Source organism: Pelodiscus sinensis, chromosome 12 (assembly GCF_052426305.1).
Source record: "Pelodiscus sinensis isolate ZL-2025 chromosome 12, ASM5242630v1, whole genome shotgun sequence".
Lineage (NCBI taxonomy): Eukaryota > Metazoa > Chordata > Testudines > Trionychidae > Pelodiscus > Pelodiscus sinensis.
In genome coordinates this window covers 28,852,031-28,875,040 of record NC_143063.1, presented here as the reverse complement: position 1 = coordinate 28,875,040, position 23,010 = coordinate 28,852,031, and the positions used below count along the sequence as shown (strand labels likewise).

Genomic DNA, 23,010 nt, shown 5'->3' with positions numbered 1-23,010 from the left:
ACATGCACTGTGACTAGAGTCTACCCCTTTAAAGGGCTCCAGGGCTGGGGGAAAGGAGATGCATTTTCCTGGTTTGGCCCAAAATGGCCACCAGGGCACAGTGGGAAGGGCTGCAGCACTTATTTCGAATTTGACGTTATTTATTCCTCATAGAATGAGGTTTACCAAATTCGAAATAAGCGCTCTATTTCAAATTTATTTCGAAATAGCAGTTTGGCTATATAGACACTAGGGAAGTTAATTCGAAATAACAGCTGTTATTTCGAATTAACTTTAATGTGTAGACATACCCTGAGTGATTATAAAGCAGTAGTCGTGTCGTGGAGATGCGTTTCGAGCTCCGCCAGTGCAATTGAGAAGAACACCGCTTGCCCAACTGCTATGGATGGAGCGATGGCGGAGGTGAGAGCATAGTGTTTTGCAAAAGTGTGGTCAGATGACCAAGTGGCTGCCTTGCAAATGTCTTCTAAAGGCAGTTATAGAGGCAAGAGCACTGGTAGAATGAGCAGTGATGGTATCTGGTGGCTGTTTGTTGTGAATGATGTAGCAAGTGTGGATGCAAGATGAGATCTATTTGGATATTCTTTGTGAGTAGATGGCTTGACCTCAGGATCATTCAGCAAAAGACAGGAAGTCTGGTTGATTTCCTCCATGGTTATGTCTGATCTAGATAGAAACAATGCTCTTCGAACATCAAAGAATGCAGATAAGTATATGGGATCATTAATGTGGAAAGGAGATGGGACCTTCAGTAGGAATTCAGGGTGCAGCTGAAGGATTACCCTGTCCTTGGTAAATACTGTGTACAGCAGTTCTGCCATTAGTGCTGCTAACTAACTTGACTCTCCTGCTGGAAGTGATGGTTACAAGAAAGGCTACTTTCATGAAGTGGTGTAGCCATGAGCAAGTTGCTAGAGGTTCAAAGGGTGGTTTAGTTAGGCTTTTAAGGATGTGGTTCAGGGCCCATATGGGGACTAGAGGCCATACCAATGGGAAAGTATTTTGGAGACCCGTAAGGAAGCATTTAATAAGTGGGTGTGAAAAGAATGAAATGGCATTCTTGGCTCTATGGAAGGCTGCTATTGCTGCTACATGAACTTCAATAGTGTTGAAAGCAAGACCTGTTTCTTTTAGTTCTAGTAATCTAATATAATGAGGAAAGGTGTTTCGTTGGGTGGTGTAGGATGATACTGTTTGATCCACTCAGAGAACCTCGTCCACTCGTACAGGTAAGTTTTCCTTATGGATTCTACTTTTAATTAGAATCTGTTTCTTTTTCTGAGCAGGTGTTTTCAACATTTTGGAGCCATGTGGTGGTTTGTCTGGATGGGGATGGAAAACTCTGCTGTGATGTTGAGTGAGAAGATTGCGTTGTGGGGAAAATGTGAAGCTCCTCTATCGCTAATCTGTGCAGGTAAGAGAACCAAGTTTGCCTTGACCATACTGGTGCAACCAAGACTACATAAGCTCATTCTTGTCTGATTTTTGTGATGATTCGGTGTATTAAGGGAATCTGTGGGAATGTGTATAGGAGGGTTGCGTCCCATTTCAGGGAGAACGCATCTCCTAGATATCCCTTTCCCAGGGCTTCTCTGGAGCAGAAGACGTGGCATTTTCGGTTGGCTCTGATTGCGAATATATCCGGCTGCCCCCATTTGACGAATATCTCCTTGAGGGCTCGAGAGTCTAGCTTCTATTTGTGGTGATCGGAGTAGACACGACAGAGTGTCTGCCGTCACGCTGAGTACCCCGAGGAGGTAGGTAGCTATGGGGGTGATGTGGTGTGCAATGCAGTAGTTTCATAGTCTCAGTGCTTCTATGCATAGGGAAGTAGATCTGGACCCACCCTGCTGGTTGATATAATACATGCAGGTGGTATTTGTCATGACATCAATTGTTTTGTGAGCTATGTACTGTAGGAAGTCACAGCATGCATAACAGACTGCCCTGAGTTCTACCAGGTTGATGTGGAATGTTTGTTCAGTGAACGACCACTTGCTTTGCACAGTGTGAGGTCCCAGATGGCCCCCCCATCCGATAAGGCATGCATCTGTTGTGATAGTAAATGTGGGGGTTCATCTAAAAGATACTCTCCTTAGTATGATGGTCAGGTCCATCCACCAATCCAGAGAGTTGGGGACGTGCGGTGGAATAGTGACAGTTTTGGCGAGGGGGGTCCTTGTGAGGTACATACAATGTAGCTTGGAAGCACCTCGTGTAGTCTGGCCATTGCACTACATGGATGGCTGCAGTCACATGACCCAAGATTTTGAGGCATTCACATCCTGTTGTAGTTGGGGTTGTGTGTGCCACAGTTATGAGGTTCTGGAAGGTCTCAAATCTGTGTTTCGGCAGTGTTGCCTTAGCTAAAATGGTATCTATGTGTACTCCTATGAACACAGAGTTTGAGTCGGTTGGAGCATAGATTTCTGGGCATTTATGTGGAAGCCAAGACAGAATAGGAGGCTGATGGTTGTATTGACCATGGACAGCATTTCTTGGAATGATATGCCCTTTATTAGACAGTCGTCAAGGTATGGGAACATTATCATTCCCTGCCAGCGTAGGCGAGCCGTAACAGCCAGATTCTTGGAGAAAACTCTGGGGGCTGTCAAAAGGGAGAACGTGATATTAGTAGTGTTAGTCTCCCACTGTAAACTATAGGAAATGTCTGTGAGCAGGATGTATCGTTATGTGGAAGTATGTGTCCTGAAGGTCGAGAGCCAAGAGCCAATATCCCAGATGCAAGGCTGGAATAATTGTCACTAGTCACCATCTTGAACCTTCTCTGTGTTACGTAGTTATTGAGCCTTCTTAGATCTAAAATGGGCCTTCACTTGCCAGGTTTTTTTTGGATTAGGAAGTATGTTGAATAGAATTCCCATCCTTGAAAGGCTGTGGGCACTGGCTCCATTGCTCCTATATGCAGAAGATGTTGGACCTCCTGTTGAAGGAGCACGTTATGAGGGGGTCCCTAAAGAGAGCTGGGAAGGGGAAATGGGGAGAAGAAACAGTGATGAAGGGGATGGAGTAGCCCACTTTCATGAGCTCTAGTGCCCATCTGCCTGATGTTATTTGTGCTCATTTGTGTAAAAAGGGCCACAGGCAGTAACTGAACTGAAATTGTCCAGTTGGTGATGTGGCCATAGTAGGGGTGTGTCTCTGACACCAGACCAAACCTTCAAACTTGCTGCTTAGAGGATGAAGGCCGGGACATTGTGGGAAATTGTTGGTGCTGAGGTCTGAGCTGTTGAGGTCTATGTTTTTATCTAAAATCATATTAAGGTCGCGGTCGGTAATGCTCTCTAGGTCTTGGATGGGTGTTGTCTCTGAACCTTTTATTAGGTGGTGTGTACATGCCGAGAGTTCTTTGTTGTTTGGGAGTCCTTCATAGAGTATAAGACCTCATCCGTTTTCGTGGCAAAAAGGTTAGCTTTATTAAATGGGAGGTCTTCGACTTTGTGCTGTAGCTCCCTAGGAACACCGGCTGCCTGGAGTCACGAAGCCCTACACATGACGATGGCAGTTGCAGTGGTACATGCTGCAGTGTCAGCCACATCCATAGAAGACTGTAATGCTGTGCATGAGATAGTGTGCCCCTCCTGCATAATACTCAGGAGTGCTGGCCTTTTGTGCTCTGGCAGGAACTGGAGGAGCGCTAATAGTTTGGAGTAGCTCATATAATCATAATCGGTACACAGCATGGCGGTACAGTTAGCTGCCCTTAATAGTAGGGTTGCCGAGGAGTATACCTTTCTGCCCATGTTGTCAAGTTTCTTACGCTCTTTGCCCAGGGTAGTAGATCCTATGTTTGGTTGTTTGGCCTTTATTTCTGGCTGAGTCAACCACCAGGGAGTTAGGTGGTGGGTGTGAAAAAAAGAAAGCATATGCCGTTAGGTGTGCTGAGGGGCCAGCACCCTTGACAGTCCAGAAGCCCCCAAGGTCGGGGTCCATGCTCGCTTTCTGCCAGGTAAATATAACCCTGCAGGCTCAATCCCAGGGTACAATTCCTTCTATTAGGATGAATACAGCCCTGCAGGTCTAATCCCCAAAGTACAGTCCCCACTATTAGGGTGAATCCGGCATGCCCTGCCTAGTCCCAAGGTACAATCCCCTCTATCAGTGTGAATACGACCAGGCCAGCCTAGTCAGATACACATTCCCCTCTCCCAAGTTCACAATGGCCTAGCCCAAAGAAGGCTTCCCCGAATACTAGGGAGCGAGATTGTTGTGGGGTGGGGAGGTAGAGAGACCCAGACCCTCCCACTACACTGGGTCCCAGCCCAGGGCCCTGTTGGCAATGGCAAATTCCACTGCCTGCTCAGAGGGGATGCCTGCCAGAACACGCTGAGCTCCCGGAGGACAATTATCTGCCCTGGGTTACTTCCTACTGCTTCCAGTGCGCTGTTCTATTCTCGGAATTCTGTTCAGTGGGTTGGTCCTAGCTAGACGGTCTCCCTGGCCAGAGCTGTCACAGGGGCTGCGGATGAAGCTGCTACCGAGGCTGTGGCTGCTGAGGCTGCAGCTGACGCTGCTGCAGCAGTTGCTATGGAGGCTGCGGCTGAAGCCACTGTGTCTGCGTAGGCTGTGGCTGGAGGAACTGATTGGGAGCTCCAGCCTGAGCTCCTTCCCCTCTGGCAGTCAGCCCTGACTGAGTGGCTCCCTGGCTTTTATACGCAGCCTCCCTCTCAAGCGTGTCCAGCAGGGTCATGGGGGTGGGACCTTTTCGGCCAGCTGGGTCGGGAACATCTTGTGACTCAGTGCAGGGTAGCCACACCTCATCACAAGGTGTGATGAAGTATTTACGGTCAACGCTCTTGTTGATGGGTTTAATCAATGCTGAGGTCTCCTAGATATCAGCAGTGCCCATGATGGCCTCATCCATTGGAAGTGTGATCCTTGATAAGACTGCTGTAGCCACCACTATCACCTGCGAGTTGTGGCATGATAGCATAATGCCTGGCGAAGCTATGTTCAGATGACCAGGTGGCTGCCCAATAGATGTTGCTCAAAGTGACACTGCTCAGGAAAGCAGTAGTTGTTTTCCTGGAAAGTGGGTGGTATGGACTCTCAGCAGAGCTGTCAAGGGTTTATTATGAAGATCACGAAAGTGGATGATACAGAATATTATCAGTTTGGAGATGTGTTGGGAGGACGTCAGAGGTTGCAGCGTACACAACAGTTTGTACTGTTTTACTTGTACCTCTTGTAGGTTACGTTTCTGTGCCAGAACCACCCTCTTGAAAAGTTCCTGGAATTGTTTTGCATCATCCAATGGGGGTGGGGTAAGGGGATGATGGACTCATCGGGTGATGAAGAGGAGTTATATAATGGGGATCTGTTTTTTCCTTCTGACAGCAAATCCTCCACCTCTGATAGTAAGTGTTCTGGGGAGTTCAGTGCGGTGTCTCTAGGTGCAGGCTGAGGGGATTGTGCTGGTTTCCTGGATGGTGTGGAAGGAGTGGTATGATGGCTCCTGCGAGAAGACCAAGTATCCCAGGGATCCCACTGGTAGAGATAAGGAGGTGGTGGGTAAGACCAATAGTGTGAATACCAGGGAGGTGATGGAAGTGGGTGCGATGGTCTGGAGAAGGATTCCCAAAGGAGGTATCTTTGAGTAGGGCTGGAATGCGGAGAAGAAATGCGGCTATGCGGACCGCTGCCAGCCTCACTTCATGAAACAGATGGACCTGGTGACCTTGGTGAATGAGCAGTCCGCCCCAATGATGATGGAACTAACGTAGCACAGGCTAATGCTGGTGAATTGTGCTACGTGTGGTCAAGCGGCGGTGCCAAGGCTGACTGCACTGTGGTTGGTGCCGCTGATGGCATAGGAGATGGTGCCTTCAGGAGGCAGCATGTCAGTGCAGGGTTTCTTAGGCGCCACATGCAGTTTTGTCTCCTGTGCTGTTTTCAGCATAGATTTGTGGTGTTTGGGTGGCACTGTGGATTCAGCTGGTGCCATTGGTGCTGACATTTTCTGTCTGGGCTCTGAATGAGTTCTCTTCTGCAGCACTGAGTGTTTACGCGGTACTATGCCAGAGGTGCTGGGCTTGCTGTCTCTACTCACTCTAGCTGAGCTTGGCGCCGGAAGTAGCAATTTCTCCAGAGAAACCCAGGTTTTCACTTTTAGTTTGTCAGCGGAGGTAGAGGGATCACTTTTGTCCATACTTCTTGATTTAACTGGTGCAGTTTTCTTGCCTCTGGGGATGGTGGTGGTGAGTTGTTATCCTGTGGCTGTAGTGATTTTTTGGCATGGTTGCATTGAGCTCTGGCCACAAGAATGGAACAGTGCGAACACTTTCACGTCAAGTGGGCCTCCCTGAGACACCTTATGCAAGAGGCATGACTGTCAGAGACTTGCATTGCTTACTGGCAAGAATTAGGGATGTAAAATTTTGATTAATTGGCTAAGAGAATAGTCGGTGCAATTTGCAGACTATAGGATTAGTCAATAAAGGCACCTCTGCCTTTGAAGTGTAGCAACAGCCCCAGAGCTGTTGCTACACTTCAATGGTGAAAGCACCGCAGGGAGCACATGGCCAGCAGAGGTCTCAAAAGTCCCCTGCCAGCCCTGTGCTCTTTGCGGCACTTCTAATCGGAGTCCCCAGCTGACCCTGGGCTCCATGCGGCACTGCCGCTTTGAAACACTGCAGGGAGCCCGGTGTCAGGCTCAATGTGGTATATCAAAGTGGCAGCACCGCATAAAGCCCCGGGTCCCCAGCTGACCCTGGGCTGCACACAGCATTTCAAAGCAGCAGTGCTGAGTGGAGGTCTGGCCCCGGGCTTTACGCAGCACTCCCACTTTGAAACACCCGATAGAGGGAGCGACTAGTCGACCAGCATGTCAACTATACGATAAGTATTTGCTTCACATCCCTAGCAAGAATGACAACGTTTGAAGCCTGGAAAGCTAAGCATGGTGACAAAGAATGGGTTGTAGAGGTTTTTTTGGGGGGGGGGGAGGGAGGGAGGGAGGGTTCAGTGGTTAGGGTAGAAGTTGAAACTTGGAATTACCTAAAATTTTGTTTGGGTTTTTAGGTGAAGAAAAGGTGAGTCAACAGCGCTCCATCTGCCACCGAGGATGATAGAGAAGGAACCGAGGGAGCCGCACCACATGTGTGTCAAACAGACACAAACAGCAGGTGGCAGCACCATGGCACATGTGCAACGTGGCAGGGCACTGCTACAAAAATCTCCTGTCGCCAGTGTGAGAATGCACCAGCACCCAGAGTGAAGCACCCACGGAGACATCACTTGAAAAAGTTTAATTTTGTTTTGCATTACTTAAGACTTCAAACCTGCTTTATGGATTAGAACCTCCACTTCATACATTACTGTCCTGTGTGCCCTGTGTTGAGAGCCAGATTATGTAGCGTATCAAAATATGTAATGCCAGAAGAAAGGCTCTCTTACATTACACAACTCATACTGGAAGAGTAAGCCATGATTGCCAGGCACTACTGACTTTTTAATAACTCTTATGAACTTTTCCACACGTCTGAAATAATGGCAACTGTGCATGTAAACCAAGCATGGTTGGGGGTGTGTGTGTGTGTGTGTGTGTGTGTGTGTGTGTGTGTGTGTAACGTGTTGCATGGTTGGTGTGTGTGTGTGTGTGTGTGTGTGTGTGTGTGTGTGTGTGTGTGTGTGTGTGTAACGTGTGGACAGATCTTGGACCCAGAGTATTATGAGGAGTGAGAAATGAGAGATAAACATATATAGACATTTTAAAAAATAGACCCCTCTTGCATGTTTCACAAATCTATGTTTATTTAAAATGTTTCTCTACAAAGCCTAACTGTAACTGTCACTTGGTCCCAGAGCTCACCCAGTTCTGGAAATAATAAGTCTAAGCAACTGGTAGTGTCAAGAAGGCTGAGAAACTGGCAGCTGGACTTTGGGGTTATATAACTGACATGTGTCAGACATAGGATCTAGAACTGATGATTAGGCCTGATTAAACCAGAGCTAGAACAGTGATTGTTATCCAGATCCAGCTGATGGAATTAACGTTCTATTAACATTCATTTAGGATTATTTGTGTCATTTATTTGCAGCTTTTCCGGTACTGCATACTAGTGAACACTAGTGCTAAACTTACACTTTACCATCATGTATTTTCTCAGTATAGTCACAAATATATAAAAATACCAGTAACAAGAATGCAAAGAGAATGCATTTATTGAGCATTTCTAAGAAATTCAGATAAATATTCTCTAATACTTACCATTGGATCAACCCAAACTGTATTTCCTAAGGCAAGCACTATTTTTGCTTCATGAAGTTTTCCTCGAATTTTGTGATGAATGTATCTAGTAACCTAATAAAAACAACTCTGATTGTATTTAAAATAAGTCTGAAAACAAGTACAAATTTTGTATTTTAAAGCTCAGATAATTATAATTAGCAATTAAGACATTTATCAAATTGAATAAACAATTATGGAGCAAGCCATATATAAACTATGAAAGACATATATTGCATAATTAGAGGTAGCATGATTAAGGGGGCTGGCCTGGAAGTCAGTGAATTAGGTTTCACCGCTGCGACATGAGGAAAACAGAAGTATACGGCACGGTTATCGGAAGTTTCATGTCAAAATGCTTTTGGCAGATCTAAGGAGCATGACTAGTCCTGGAAGATGCTTTAACTAGTCTTCCTATATAAGTGAAAGACTGGTGGAAGGTTTTCAAAAGAAAGGGTGTAAAAGGGCTTGTACTAGATTCTGAGACGGGTTCTCTCAGAAGCTCATTCCCCAAAGAAATAGCCCCAAGTACTTACAGTAAAGCCTGTGCTATCTTACACTTAACTAGCTGGGAAACTTTAGAAACTGGCAAATTTCTGAGTCGGGGGGAGGGAAGCAAACTGGCAGTTTAAGCTGGGCATGCAGTACATACCTGGGGGAGGGACAAACAGCTGCTCCAGCCCCTCTGCAGCTCCCAGTAGCCTGGCACCCTCGTGGCCGCTCGGCCCCCTGGCAGGTCAGCTCCCCATGGCTCCAGGAAGTCCAGCACCTCCGCGGCTCATGGCTGCACTGGCAGCCCACTTCCTCCACCCCCATGCATCCTAGCCCGCCCCCTCGTGGCTCTCCCCCCTCCAGCAGGCCACCCCTGCCATCTCCGCTGCCCTGGCTTCTTACCCCCTCACCAGGCCTCATCTTGCCCTCCCCCCCCCAGCATGACCTAATCTCCATGTGTGCCAGATAACAGGTTTTACTGTACCCAGTTGGAGGGCAATTATGATTAATGCAATAGTTATGAAATGCATTGTTTTGTTCTAATGGAACAGGAATATTAAATCTTTTAGTAATAAAAGACCCTTAAAAATTAATTACATTTACTAACACCGATTTCTAAAAATTACGGATGAACTATAAAAAACAATCTACAAAAAACACTGGCAATTTAAGTAATTCAGAAAAAAGTTTTCTGAACTTGAGTTAAAAAGAGAAACATACTATATTAAAGATTACCTTTGGGTTCCATTCAATTTCATTATCAATAGGTTTCACTCTACTAACAATAAATTCTACAGCTTGTGAGGGCAAAACCTGAAATCTTGCAGGTAAGTGAAAAAGCTCATGACCTTGCACTTGACCAATTCTGCCTTCATCTATATACTTGATGACAACGTTATGAAATAAACAATTTTCTTCTTTTGGGGGTATATCCAACACTTGAACCCTTAGGGGCAAAAAGAAAGAATGTTTTCATTTTCCAAATTAAATACAACATTACCAGAGATACAAAAAATGAAATGATAAATACTACCTTAATCTACTGGGTTTGCTTAACGTTTATGAAAATGCAATATCATCATTAAATAACAAGAGTGCCCCCTGCTTGCTGTGCTCGCCAACACCTCCACCCTGTGGCCACTTTCATGGCCAGAGAGCCTGTCAATCTTGCACTGATTATGTAGAACCATGGTTCTCAACTGGTGGTCCACTAGTGGCCCATGGTGACTTTTTCGGTGGTCCACAGGAACACTGTCCAAAGTCACACGGCGTAAGCAGGCGCCGCCGTTAGGCTGTTTTATGTCGTGTTCACAAGCACGCCATCCATAGCATCACCTTGGATGCAACTACATTGTGTTTCTAGTAACTTCCGTCTGAGGCTCTGAGCTGCCGTCAGTGTAGCTGCCACCGTCATGCTGAGCGGTTGCTGAGTCGTTCGTCCTGTGCTACATGTGCTGTTTTACAGGTGTGGTGTAGTTTGTTTATAATGGCAAGGACAGGAAGAAATGTCAAGCACAAGTATTCGGGGGACTACATCAAATTGTCACCCCAACTTGTTGCAAAAGGATGAAGATTGTTTTGAACGGTGGTTATCAGGTCTCAAACAGCAGTGCCTCGACTCAGCAAGTGCGTTCTACAGTAAGACAAAAAATGGAGTGCACGCTTCCTACATTGTTGCATACAAAGTTGCACAGGCCAAGAAGCCTCTTACCATTGTAGAGCAACTTGTGCTCCCCTGTGAAAAAGAGATTGTGCGGCTTGTTCTTGGCGAGGAAGCAGAAAGGAAGCTGAATGATATATCTGTCTCTAACGACACATGTATCAAGACAGATAAATGAGATATCAAAGAACATCAGTGAACAAGTTGTGGATGAAATAAAGAAATTTCCATTGTTTGCCATACAATTGGATGAATCGACCAACGTCACATTGTGCGCTCAGCTATTGGTGTTCACACGATACATGGTTGAGGGAGATTTCAAAGACGAGTTTCTTTTTTGTAAGACTCTTGATACCACCACAAAGGCTCAGGATGTGATGGAAATTGTTAACAATTTCTTTGAAGAACATGGTCTGGACTGGGTAAATCTTGTGGGTGTCACCACTGATGGTGCACCTGCCATGCTGGGCTCAAGAGCAGGCTTCCAAATGCTAGTGAAACAGCATGCTCCAATGGTAAACAGAGTTTATTGCTTCATTCATAGGGAAGCTTTGGCATCAAAAACATTGCCTGATCAACTGAATGCCGTTTTCAAAGGATTGGTGAAAGTGGTGAATCACATCAAATCATCAGCTCTGAACACCAGGCTGTTCAAAAGATTTTGCCTGGACATGGGTTCCGACTTTGACATGTTGCTGTTCTACTCTTCTGTATGGTGGTTGTCAGCAGGGAACGTACTCAACAGAGTTTTTCAGTTGAGAGAAGAGTTGGATTTATTTCTCCAGGCTCAAGGGAAAGAGGAATTCCGAAATGTGCTGATGCAGTCAAATTTAGAACTTGCATATCTTGTCAATATTTTCAGAATCTTGAACAAACTGAATCTTCAGCTTCAAGGGAAAGGCGTAAATCTGTTCTCTCACCAAAGCATCATCAAGGCTTTTCTTGACAAATTGGAACTCTGGATCGTAAGTGACGAAGGCAATAATTTGGTTAAATTTCCTTATGTGGATGCCATGTTTCGGGAAAAAGAAGCCATTCGGACGCAAATTCAATCGTTTTGATTAGTGGCAATGCCACACAGCCCAGGGCTGCTGCATTAAAGATATCTACCTTGGGGTCCACTTCCTCCTGGGCCTCTTTGGCTCTAAACCCTATTCAACAAGTCCTAGTGGTCCCTAGCATCCATGGACGGGAACTGGGATTCTCTCACCAGCGTTTGTCTGTTCTTTCCCCCCCAATCAGTCACTTTTGGCTTCTCCACAACCAGTGGCCTCACTTGCTCCGATACAGGTGGGTTGATCATCCCTGGCTCTGGGACACTGCCCAATCATGGGAGGAGCCTCACCAATTCCTTGGCCTGTTGACTCGCCTCCAATGGTGGGACCCTATGTAGTGGAATAACCAAAGGGGCACTCCCCCGTGTGACGACCTCAACAGAGATGCTGTAGGAGATGGACCCTAGGCCTAGTGGTATGCCCGCCGAGTCCAGAACGGCCATTGTGGTTGGAGTGGCCACTGAGCCTGCCAGGCCTGCTGACTTGTAAGGCTACAATGCCAAGACCTGTGGCACGAGCAAGACCAGTGCCGGGATCTCGATCTATAGGATGAACTGGCTGAATGTGCTGACTTGGCCTCTGACTCAGAGCAATAGTCAGAGGCTGACCAGGGAGCGGCCATTGACAAATGTGCCCTCTGGTGATGTGCCATGGCTGCTGGCTTCCCCTTATGCACAGAACTCAGCGCCGGGGAGGGGGCAACGTTGGTGCCTGGATGGTCTCCTGCTGCAGTTGTGCCTGCACCGTAGATAGCTGGTAGGCCAGGAAGTATCCTTGCGGCAGTGGATCTCTCTGCGGTGCTGGGGGAAACTCCTGTCCTGGTACCTTTGATGCCGTCCATACAACTGGTACCGGTGAGGGTGTTGGCAAAGATCTCAGTGTTGAAGTTGCCGGCACAAGTGCGTTGCTGGTGCTGGAATTGTCATCGGTGCCAATGTCAGCATGGTACTGAAGTTCTCATTGGTACCACCTCCGGTGCCAGAGGAGCCCCTCTTGGTACCGGCAGCGGCGGCACCAGCATGTGTGGTGTGGAGGTCAGCTCTATGAGCTCCTGTGCCACTGCAAATGTTTCTGCAGCAAAGGTGCAGCAGATATCTTCCAGTGCACCCTCCTGACCTGGACTCTGGCTACACACTGAGCTCTGTCTCTGCCTTGGTGGCGCCAGGTCCTCCCTAGGCGCCCTCGAGGCCACATGCCATTCCTCTGGTCACACTTTATGGCCACGCCTTTCTGCCCACCTCTCCCTTGGCCTCCTCGGTGCCAGGGACTGCAGTAAGTGCCTAGGCGCCTTCAATGAAGCCGTCATGTGCCTGGCCGGTCCCATAGATGGCTCCCATGCCAAGGAGGGTGTGCTGCATACTGATGGGAGTCATTTCTGGACCTGAGGCTGCAGAACCAACTCCATCAGGATGAGTTTTAGCCTAGAGGCCCCCTCTCTCTTTGGTCCTCAGCTTGAAACTCTTGCAGATGGAGCAGTTATCTGACCAATTGGCCCCACCGAGTCACTTTAAGCATGAATTATGTGGGTCACCACAGATCATAGGCTTCGAGCACAAGGCTTGAAGCCTTGCGGCCCTAGAATCCCTTCCTGTGATAGGAGAAGGAGTAGTGGGCCTCTCCCTATTTAACTATTTACACTACTAAACTAATTTAACAGATATGACTAACTATGAATACAAAATAAGATAAAGCAGTATGCTAAGGGCAGTGGGCTATCAGCCTGAAGAGTCACTCCATTTGGGGTGGGTAGGTAAGAAGGAACTGAGGGGATGGAGGGCCAGCAAGGGTATATATACACATCAGCATACCAGTGCACTCCAGGGGGCTCTCTGGCTAGCCAGATGAGCATGCTAATGGCTGGTAGTATGGAGATGTGGAAATAGGCATCCTGGAGGCCGAGGGCTACAAACTAGTCCCCTCTGCACAGCGCAGGAATGATTGAAGCCAGCATGACCATCTTGAAGCGCTGTTTTCTCAGAAACTTGTTCAATTTGCACAGATCTAGGATGGGACTCCAACCTCTTGTGTGCTTCTGGGTCAGGAAGTAGGTTGAATAAAACCCTCTTCTCTGATAAAGATTAAGGACACTCTCTATTGCTTCTATGTGTAGAAGTCAATTGAACTCTTGTCTGAGAAGGTCCTCATGGGAGGCATCCCTGAAGGGGCAGGAGAAGGCGAAGAAACATGAATGAGATAGAGTAGTCTGTGTGAACAATCTCAAGAACCCACTGGTCTGATGTTACTGTGTCTCAATGATGTAGAAAGGGATGGAGCCAGTGGTCGAATATAGGTTTCTGGCTTCAAATTTCCTGCTTAGAGGCCTGAGAACTTGAGGTTTATAGGCTCTTTCAAAAATGCCTTCCCTTTTCGAAAGAACCGCATCTAGACCACGGTATTACTTTTGAAATGGTGCTTTTTCGAAAGAGCGCCATTACATGATTACGCAAATGAAGCATGGGAAATTCAAATCCCAGCTTTATTTGCAATTTCAAAGTGCCTAATTTACATCCCTCTGTCGAAAGAGAGATGTAATCTAGACACAGCCTATATTACATAGAATTCTAATTAATAATAGTCTCTTTTAGTCCTTTGAATACTGAGTTTTTTCAGTATATAATAATATTTCAATACAAAGTACTACTTTAAAATACCCAGGAATTTAATTTTTTAAAATCATTCTTTCCATATCAATCTGAATATTTTACCTGTGAAAAATACCTTCTTCATGTAACCCATATAGCGCTTGTTTCTCCACCATTTCAACTGACAATTTATTCCCAGCTTTCTTAAAATACTCAGTCATCTCTTCAGCAAGAATTGCATATTGATCCTTTTTTTTATCTATTATGCGACCAAAGTAGTTTGTTGCATCCACAATATGGAGAGGTAGTATCTGAAAGAGTGAAAAAAGATATGCAAAAGAGTATAGACAACTCATGAAATTAAATTACTGAATGACAGTCTTTTATAGATAAATCCACTGATTTAATTCCAGTACTGCTCAGTAGTACCAAGAGAGAGATGTACCAGTTATAGAACTGATCAGAGAGGACAGCAGGAAAACTGCTGTTGGGTGTCCAGTGTCAACAGCCAGTGCAGTCGCATGACCGAACTTGCAGCACTTGCAATGGCATTCAGAGTAGGGTATTCTGGACAGCTACCCCACAGATTGCTTCTATTTTTTCTGACACTGAGGCCTGAGGGAAGGCAGAGGGGAGTTACAGGGCACGCTGGGTCCTGTCCCAATGCCTGTGGTGCATCACTTTGCATCCCAGCAACCACTGTGCTTCCATCCACATTTGGCACCATCTGTCAACATCTTTTGTGATGTGTGCTCTGTGGGAAGGGATCCTGAAGAGTTGAAGAAAATGCTCAAAGGTCTCACCAAAGTGCCACAGATGGCAGTTGAGTTATTCCTTAAGCTACGAAGTGAGGACAAGGAGTCCAGACACAGAGTTTGCCATGCAATAGCGAGGCAGTTTCTTGTGATATTCACAAAGGTACTGAGCACAGTGGAATACTGTCTCTGGGCTTGTGAAAAAAAAAAGCACTGAACGGTGGGATCACATCACCATACAAGTCTGGGATGACAAGTAGTGGCTGCAGAACTTTCACCCATACCCTATGGTACAAGATGACGGCTGTGTCTACACTGGCATGAATTTCCGGAACTGCTTAAAACAGAATACTATTCTGTTTTCAGTTTTTCCGGAAAAGGAGCGTCTACATTGGCAGGCTGCTTTTCCAGAAAAGCCCTTTTTCCGGAAAAGCGTCTGTGGCCAATGTAGTCGCGCTTTTCCGGAAAAGAGCCCCGATCGCAATTTTCGCGATCGGGGCTTTTTTCTGGAAAAGACTACTGGGCTGTCTACACTGGCCCTTTTCCAGAACAGTGTTCCAGAATAAGGACTTATGCCCGAGCGGGAGCAGAATAGTTTTTCCAGAATAGCAGCTGATTTTGTACAGTAGAGCATCGTTGCTATTCCGGAAATTCAAGGGCCAGTGTAGATAGCTCGCAGCTTATTCCAGAAAATCGGCTGATTTTCCGGAATAAGTGGCCCAGTGTAGACACAGCCGACGAGAAAGAGCTGCTCTGCCAGTGGAGAAGCATATGGCAATAGTACTGTAGAAGCTGCCTACTCCAGACATCCAGTGATTAGTCACCAATTTGGAGTGGGGAAGTTGACTACTGAACTTGTTTTGATGGAAGTATGCATCCTTCTTCTAAAGACCATGACGTTGGCAATGCACATGAAATTGTGGATGGCTTTGGATAGATGGGTTTCCCTGAGAAGGGGCAACAAATGGCAAGCATATTCCAATTCTGGAAACAGACCACCTACCCTTGGAATCCATAAATTGGAAGGGACAATTCTCCATGGTTCTCCAGGCACTTATGGCTCACCCATGGGTGTGTTTCAAAGACATTAACACAGGCTGGTCAGGATAGGTGAATAACATACACATCTGTCAGAACACTGTCCTCTTCAGGATGCTGTAAATGGGGACTTTCTTCCTCGATCAGAAGATCACTGTGAGGGATTCAAAATCCCCACCTACTCCTTAATGAAGTTATACATTGGGAGCCTAGACAGCAGCAAGGAGCACTTCAACCACTGGCTGAGCAAGTACAGAATGACTGCAGAATGTGCTTCTGACTGTTTAAAAACCTGCTGGTGATATTTGTATGGGAAGCCGGACCTAGCCAATGACAATATCCCTAAGGTTATAACCACATTCCGCACCCTCTATAATATTTGGGAAGGCAAGGATGAAAGCTTCATTCAGAGCTGGATTGCTAAAACTAAGCAACTGGAGGCTGAATTTGAACAGCCTGAAACCAGAGCTATTGGAGGAGCACAACATGGAGTCATAAGGATCAGGGATGCCGTCAGGCATTAATCTGATGCTGTAAGTCAGTAATATTTGATGCAGAATAATGGGGGAACTGTGGTCCATACAATGCACTTCGTACAAAAGTGCCTGTTGCTTGCTTTCATTTAATGGAATAAAGATTGCTTTCAAACCCAATGAATATAGAATACACATGCAACATGACACATCTGCATGATCACATTTGTGGGAAGAGAGGAAGCAAGGCCCCAGAATATTTACAGATTTGTTTACGTCCAGATATCGTAGGCAGCTCTACCACTTCGAGCATGTCAGCTTTGTGATCTATAATGTTTAAGAGCCACTCTGTGACTTTGTTCTAGCACTCAATATTTTCCTTCCATTCCCTCCTCTCATTGTCTCTCCACTTCTTCCTTTTCAGCAACAGCCTGCAGCATAATCTCACGCATCAAGTCATCTTTACTTTTCCAAGGATGTTTCCTATCCTTGAGCTGTTCAGCCAGCAATAACAATGAAGCTGGGATTCCAAGGTTAAATCTGTGAAGCCAAAATGTAACATTTTAAGAGGGACTACTGTTAACACTAGACAGAGCACTCTGACACAGCCCAGTTTAAATACAAGCACTGTTCACATACCTATCACTGACTGGTTCTACCAGGGTCAGCAAACAAGAACCCCAAAATGGTAATTAACCACTGGAGCAGGGAAATTTATTGTTGCAGTGACTTACTGAGGGCTGGGCATGTGTGTTTTGGGGAGAGCCAACATTTCAGTGGGGCTGTAATTGATAACGTCCACACATTTTCTACAGGCTGTGTTCATCATGGAAGATATTTTGCTACTGAGGGTTACAAATGTCTTTTATGAGACTACAGCTTCCATCCTGGTCCTTAACTGCTTGCCTTTGTGTAGCTACGGTCCCCCTGTTTACAGCACTGTAGTGTGAAAATGTTACCATTAACATGACCATGAACACAGCAGATCTGCAAGACACTTTCAATGAGATACGAGAGGTCCATTACAATGTTCCGCATCTGAGAAGCCCTGTGTTAGTACTATCACCACACAATTATGATTTCTGCAAGCCTCCCGCACTTCCAGAAATCAAAGCCACTTACCAGATGCATCCTCTGCTGTTTGTGCTTCCCCAACTACCGACTGCTGAGACTGGCTAACCTCTTCCGGGGCAGAAAATACCTTCTGACTGATGATGCAGGTCCAGCACCCCGATGTGACTCCAAATAGGGGATCACCTGGTGCATGGAGGAGGCCTGGAAAGATGTGCCGAGAGCACTCCACATGTGTGCCGAGAGCACTCCACATGTCAACGAGCAAATGGGAAGAGGACTTTCAAAATTCCAAAGGAGTGGGAAGGGTAATAATTGGTCTGATAATTGGTCACTTGAGGGCAGGGCAATGGAGTTCAACGTGATGACCAAAAAACAGTAACTGGCATTGTGGGACAGCTACTGGAGGATAGTCACAGTAATGCAGTACACTACAATGTTCACACTGACACCCTCACATTGTAGTCACCATGTAGCAAGCTCTACGCCTCTCATTGACATGGTTTACCTAGAGAGAAGCAACTGTGCAGTTAGAATACACTAACTGCCTTGTCACTGTGGAAACCTCGGGAGTTACAGTGTTATGAACTGATTTACTGTGCTGTTACTTGCCAGTATAGAAAAGGGCCTTTGTTAATAGTGTCCTCCCTCAATTTTCAGCCAGTGTCTTTGGAGGACATTGAAAAACAAGAACTATGGGCAGTTTGTGGTATCCTCATTCAGTATAACACCACTTAGAAAAAATGGTTATTTATCATTCATAACGGTTGTTCTTTGCGATGTATTGCTCATGTCCATTTGATGTAGATGTGCATGCGCTGCATGCATGCATCATCAAATTTTTCCCTTAGCAGTACCTGTCGGGCCAGCAGGGGAGCCCCCTGGAGCAGCACCACTACATCAGCTAATATATGCCCGTGTTGGCCCTCCACCTCGTTGGTTCCTTCTAAGGGTACATCTAGACTACATGCCTGTCGCCAGAGGCATGTAGTGTAGACTACCCAGCATAGGAAAATGCCTCCTGGGATGAGGCATACCTGGGAGGTCGACAAATGCCTTTGATGTCGACCGCGGAACATCCAGACCACCGCGCTGAGCCGTCAAACAGCTGATCGGCTCAGCATGGCAGCCATGTAAATTTAAATGAAGCGGCGATTATTTAAATCACCGCTTCATTTTCCTATGCCAGGTAGTCTAATCTACATGCCTCTGTCGCCAGAGGCACGTAGTCTAGACGTATCCTCAGTGGACTACTCCGAAGAAGGGAAGCTGGATGGGATTTGGAATTAACATGAACAACACATCTCCAAGATCAACAATTACAAATGTTAAGTAACCTTTTTTTCTTCTTTGATCGTTCATATGTCCATTCCATGTAGGTGACTCCAAAGCAGAAACCACAGGAGGCGGGGTCGGAGGTCTAACCTTCTACTGAACGGAGCACAGTCCTACTAAGGGCTGTATTCTCCCTAGAGCAGTGGGCCAGAACATAGTGTCTGGTAGAGGTATGGATTGAAGACAACGGGGCAACCCTACAGATGTCCAAAATAGGGACCTGAGCCACAAACGCCATAGAGAAGGCCTGCGACCTCGTGGAGTGGGCTGTGAAAGGAGGGGCTAGAACTCCAGCCACACCATAACACTCCTTAATGCAGGAGATTATCCATGAAGAAATCCTCTCAGTGGAGACCGGCTGGCCCTTGAGACTCTCCGCGATTGCCACATACAACTATGGGGACTTAGGAATGGCTTTTTCCTGTCTAAATTACTCTAGGAAGATGTCTACACTTATGAGAAGATCAACGCTCTGGAGGTAGATCTTAGCATTCAATTTAGCTGGTCTAGTAGAAACCCCTAAATAGAACACTGAGGACTGCACCAGCATCCGTTACCCCTCCTCCTGCAAGGAGAAAGGGAAGCTGAGAGGAGCCTATGCTCCCATAGGCCTCCTGCTATATGGCTGCCACCACAGCTCGGCTTAAGGTAAGCCAATTCCAACTACACATTTTGCATAGTTGCGTATCCTAAGCCAAACTGTTTAGTCTAGTACAGACCAGGCCAAGGTGACTAGAAAAGGAGTAAATATCCTCTCAGGATGATGGAAAAGAGGAGTAGCTTACAAGTTGGATCAGTGGCTTACAAACTGGAGTACTACTCCCCCAAATTTGTTCTCTGATCTAGTAGCTAAGTCCAGTGCACAGTGCCTGAAAAACACGAGTGTTTACTCCAGATACCTTACAGACACATTTCATAAGCTGGCCAATAGGATGTTGCCTGGTGTCTAGTGGCTGTTAGGAGAGGTGAACCAGCCAGCAGATAGAGACAAACAGACAAAGTTGGAGGCGTGGGAAGGGGCAGTTCTGAAATTTTTACTTATTTAGGGGCAGGAGGGTTGCAGAAAGCAGGCCTGTGTGGTGCTAGTACTGACACAACGCTAGTCAGATGCGAAACAGGGTGTTGATGGACTCTTTCACGTCACAATAATAAGCCTCACATATCCCATTGAAAGAGTCATGCACATAGTTAAGCAGACTGTAAAAAGCTTCAAAAGGATCTCACAAAACCAGGTAACTAGGGAACAAAATGGCAAATAAAATTTAATATTAATAAATACAAAGTAACACATATTGGCAAACATAATTCAAACAATGTATAAAATGATGGGGACTACATTTGCTGTTATTACTCAAGAAACAGTGATATTGGGTCACTGTGGCTATTTCTCTGAAAACATCCATGCAGAGGCAGCCAAAAAAGAAAAAAGTGTTAGAAATAATTGAGAAAATGACAGAGAATAAGACAGAAAATATCTTATTGCTTCTAAATCTATGGTACACCCACATGGCACTGAATACTGCGTGCAGATAGTCACCTCATCTCAAAAAAGTTATCTTGGCATTGGTAAAACTTCAGAAAAGGGCCAACAAAAATTATTAGTGGTATAAAACGACTGCCGTATGAGGAGAGATTAAGAAGACTGGGCCTGTTCAGCTTGGAAAAAGAGACAACTAAGAGGGGGAAATTGATGGAGATCTATAAAATCTCGATGGGTGTGGAGAAAGTAAATAGCAAACGTATTTACTCCTTCACATAAGAATTAGGGTCACCAAATGAAATTAGTAAGCAACAGATTTAAAAAACAAAAGGAAGTACTTCTTCACACAATGCACAGTCAACCTTGTGGAACTCCTTTGCCAGAGGATGTTGTGAAGGCCAAGACTATAATAGGGTTAAAAAAAAAAAGATAAAGGCATGGAGGATAGGTCCACCAATGGCTATTAATCAGGACAGGCAGGGTTGATGTTCCTCGCCTCTGTTTGTGGGAATGAGTGAGAAAGAATGATTCATTTGATGATTACCTGTTCTGTTCATTCCCTCTGGGGCATTTGGCAGCTGTTAAAAGACAGTATACTGGGCTAGATAGACCTTTGTTCTAACCTAGTATGGCCGTTCTTATGATCTTATTTGGTCCCAACAATGTAATATCAAAGAACATTCAGCCTTTTTTCCTCCTTGTATAAAAAGTGGTTTGGAGACAAACACAGCTAAATTAATTCAATGGTTTAAGTTGAACTCAGAAGCCATTTTGAGAGTAAGTTTTGCATAAGGTCTCAGTACTACTTCATCCTTATGGAATGTGGTATATGGGGCCTAAGGCATGAGTTCCTGACATTTATTCTTCTGGCCACAATAACATCTTCTCCAAAGACCACTTTGAGAATAAGATGGTGGATCAAGCAGTTTATTAAACTTTCAAATGACTATGATGAAGTTTCAAGCAGGAGTACTGTCAAGGCTATTTCCCATTCTGACACTTACCCACAAGTCCACAAAAGATTTTAAAATACTCTGCCATTAAAGGCTTCTGTTTAACACTGCCCAAAGTCACAGATTCACTGACCTTGGATGGTACACTGCCACCAACCAAATGCAAAAAGTCCTTTGAGAACCCAAGATGATGCAATTGGGAATTTCTTACTGTGGGGTATCGTTAACCTCTTTTATCCTCCATATGGAGAGAATTTGGGGGAAAAAAAACCTAATTGTATCTGGCTAAACATTCCCTTACTGTTCTACTCATTTATCTGTTGTTCCAAGGATTAGACCTTCCCTAGACATGGATGTTCCCATCGTTCCTTTTAAAGTGCAGGTATGCACCAACAATTTGCATGTGGCACACAACGTCAATATTGGGGCACAAGACAAAACTCACTCGTGGATGGAAAATGTTAGAGGGAACACTGGATGTTGCTGGATTTTCCATGCCTTGCCTCTTGGCTTAATTCATGTCTGTCTAGTTCTCCGCTGGTGTCTCAGACTGCAGCAGGAAGGCCCTGCTTCCAATTCAAAAACCCGCACACTGTTTTCATTGGCTCTCCTGGCTTCCTGCCAACACTTCCTGCTTCTCTAGCATTCCTGGAGACTCTCTCTGTGGATTTAGCCTTTAGAGGCAATTTAGTTAACTGAATTAGGGATGTAAAATTTAGATTAACTGGCTAATTGAACAGTCAATGCAATTTGCATCAACTATTCAATTAGTTGATAAGGGCGCTTCCACCTTTGAAGTATAGCAACAGCCCCAGGCAAAAGCACTGCGTGGAGAACAGCCTGTAGGGGACCCAAGCATTTGCCAGTTGACCCCGTGCTCCCTGCAGTATTTCAAAGCAGCAACGCCACACGGAGCCCAGGCTCTGGCCCTGGGCTACACACGGCCCTGCCACTTTGAAGCACCCCCTCTTCACCCACCCCCTAGTGCCTCTTTCTGATAGAGGCAGCAAGGGGGTGTGGAAACAACTAGTCCACTAGTGCGTCAATTATCCAATACGCATTTGCTTACTGGATGGTCAACTAGTCGTTCACATCTAAACTGAATGGTTGGGATGTCCAGAAAAGGGTAACCCATCCCATTCAACACAAGTAGGTGCTCTGACTGGTGGGTAAGTGTGCAATATGCCCTTGAAAAACTTGGATACTGCCACACTGGAGAATATCAAAAGTGATTATACCAATATTGCTGCCAGACGGACCCTGATTAAGCTAATAGAAAATACAGACTGTTTTAACTACAGACCCCAGTTGAGCAGCATTGGTATTGGTACCTTCACTGGCTCTAGCCATTTTGGGAACTTCATTTCAAGAATCTTTTCCATTTGGAGGAGTTAGTCTTCTTTGGATTAAGAATTCTAAATTGTGGTTAATTTACTAGTCGAGTAGACGATGGAATTTTCATCGACTACTTGACTAGTCAACAGGCACTTCCACATTCCTCCTTTGAAATGTACAAGAGCCCCGACTGACCTGGTAATAGGATTTATCTGTAGAAGCTTCAAATGACACTTGGCAAGCATAGTCATTTATATACACACTAACATATGGACTAATAAATACAAGGCAATTCAGTTTCATCTCTGCTGGTTCTGTTCAGCAGTAACTTAAGTGAAAGAAATGTGTCCTCTGAAAAACCCTCACTTTCACATAATATAAACTTCTTGGTGCCAATGTTATCTTCTATGATAGGATGAATGAGACAGAAGGCCCAGATAAGCAGGTAACAAGCAGTTGAGGACTACATGCCTCTGCTCAGTCACGCATTTAGATATTAACATAGATGATCCTCCTTTCTTATATGTGCAACA

The 23,010-nt window shown here is 45.6% G+C and overlaps 1 protein-coding gene across 4 annotated transcripts in view; it reads right to left on the bottom strand.

Annotated features, from left to right (window-relative positions):
- Positions 1–23,010, bottom strand: part of TDRD12 (tudor domain containing 12) — a 230,676-nt gene that overhangs the window by 80,280 nt on the left and 127,386 nt on the right. For all 4 annotated transcript variants that reach the window (XM_089781493.1, XM_075940128.2, XM_075940130.2 and 1 more), the window contains 3 exons: positions 14,161–14,348; positions 9,476–9,686; positions 8,231–8,323 (listed from right to left, as the gene is read on the bottom strand). In XM_089781493.1, coding sequence (XP_089637619.1) covers positions 8,231–8,323; positions 9,476–9,686; positions 14,161–14,348 — 492 coding nt within the window. The remainder of the gene's footprint in view (positions 1–8,230; positions 8,324–9,475; positions 9,687–14,160; positions 14,349–23,010) is intronic.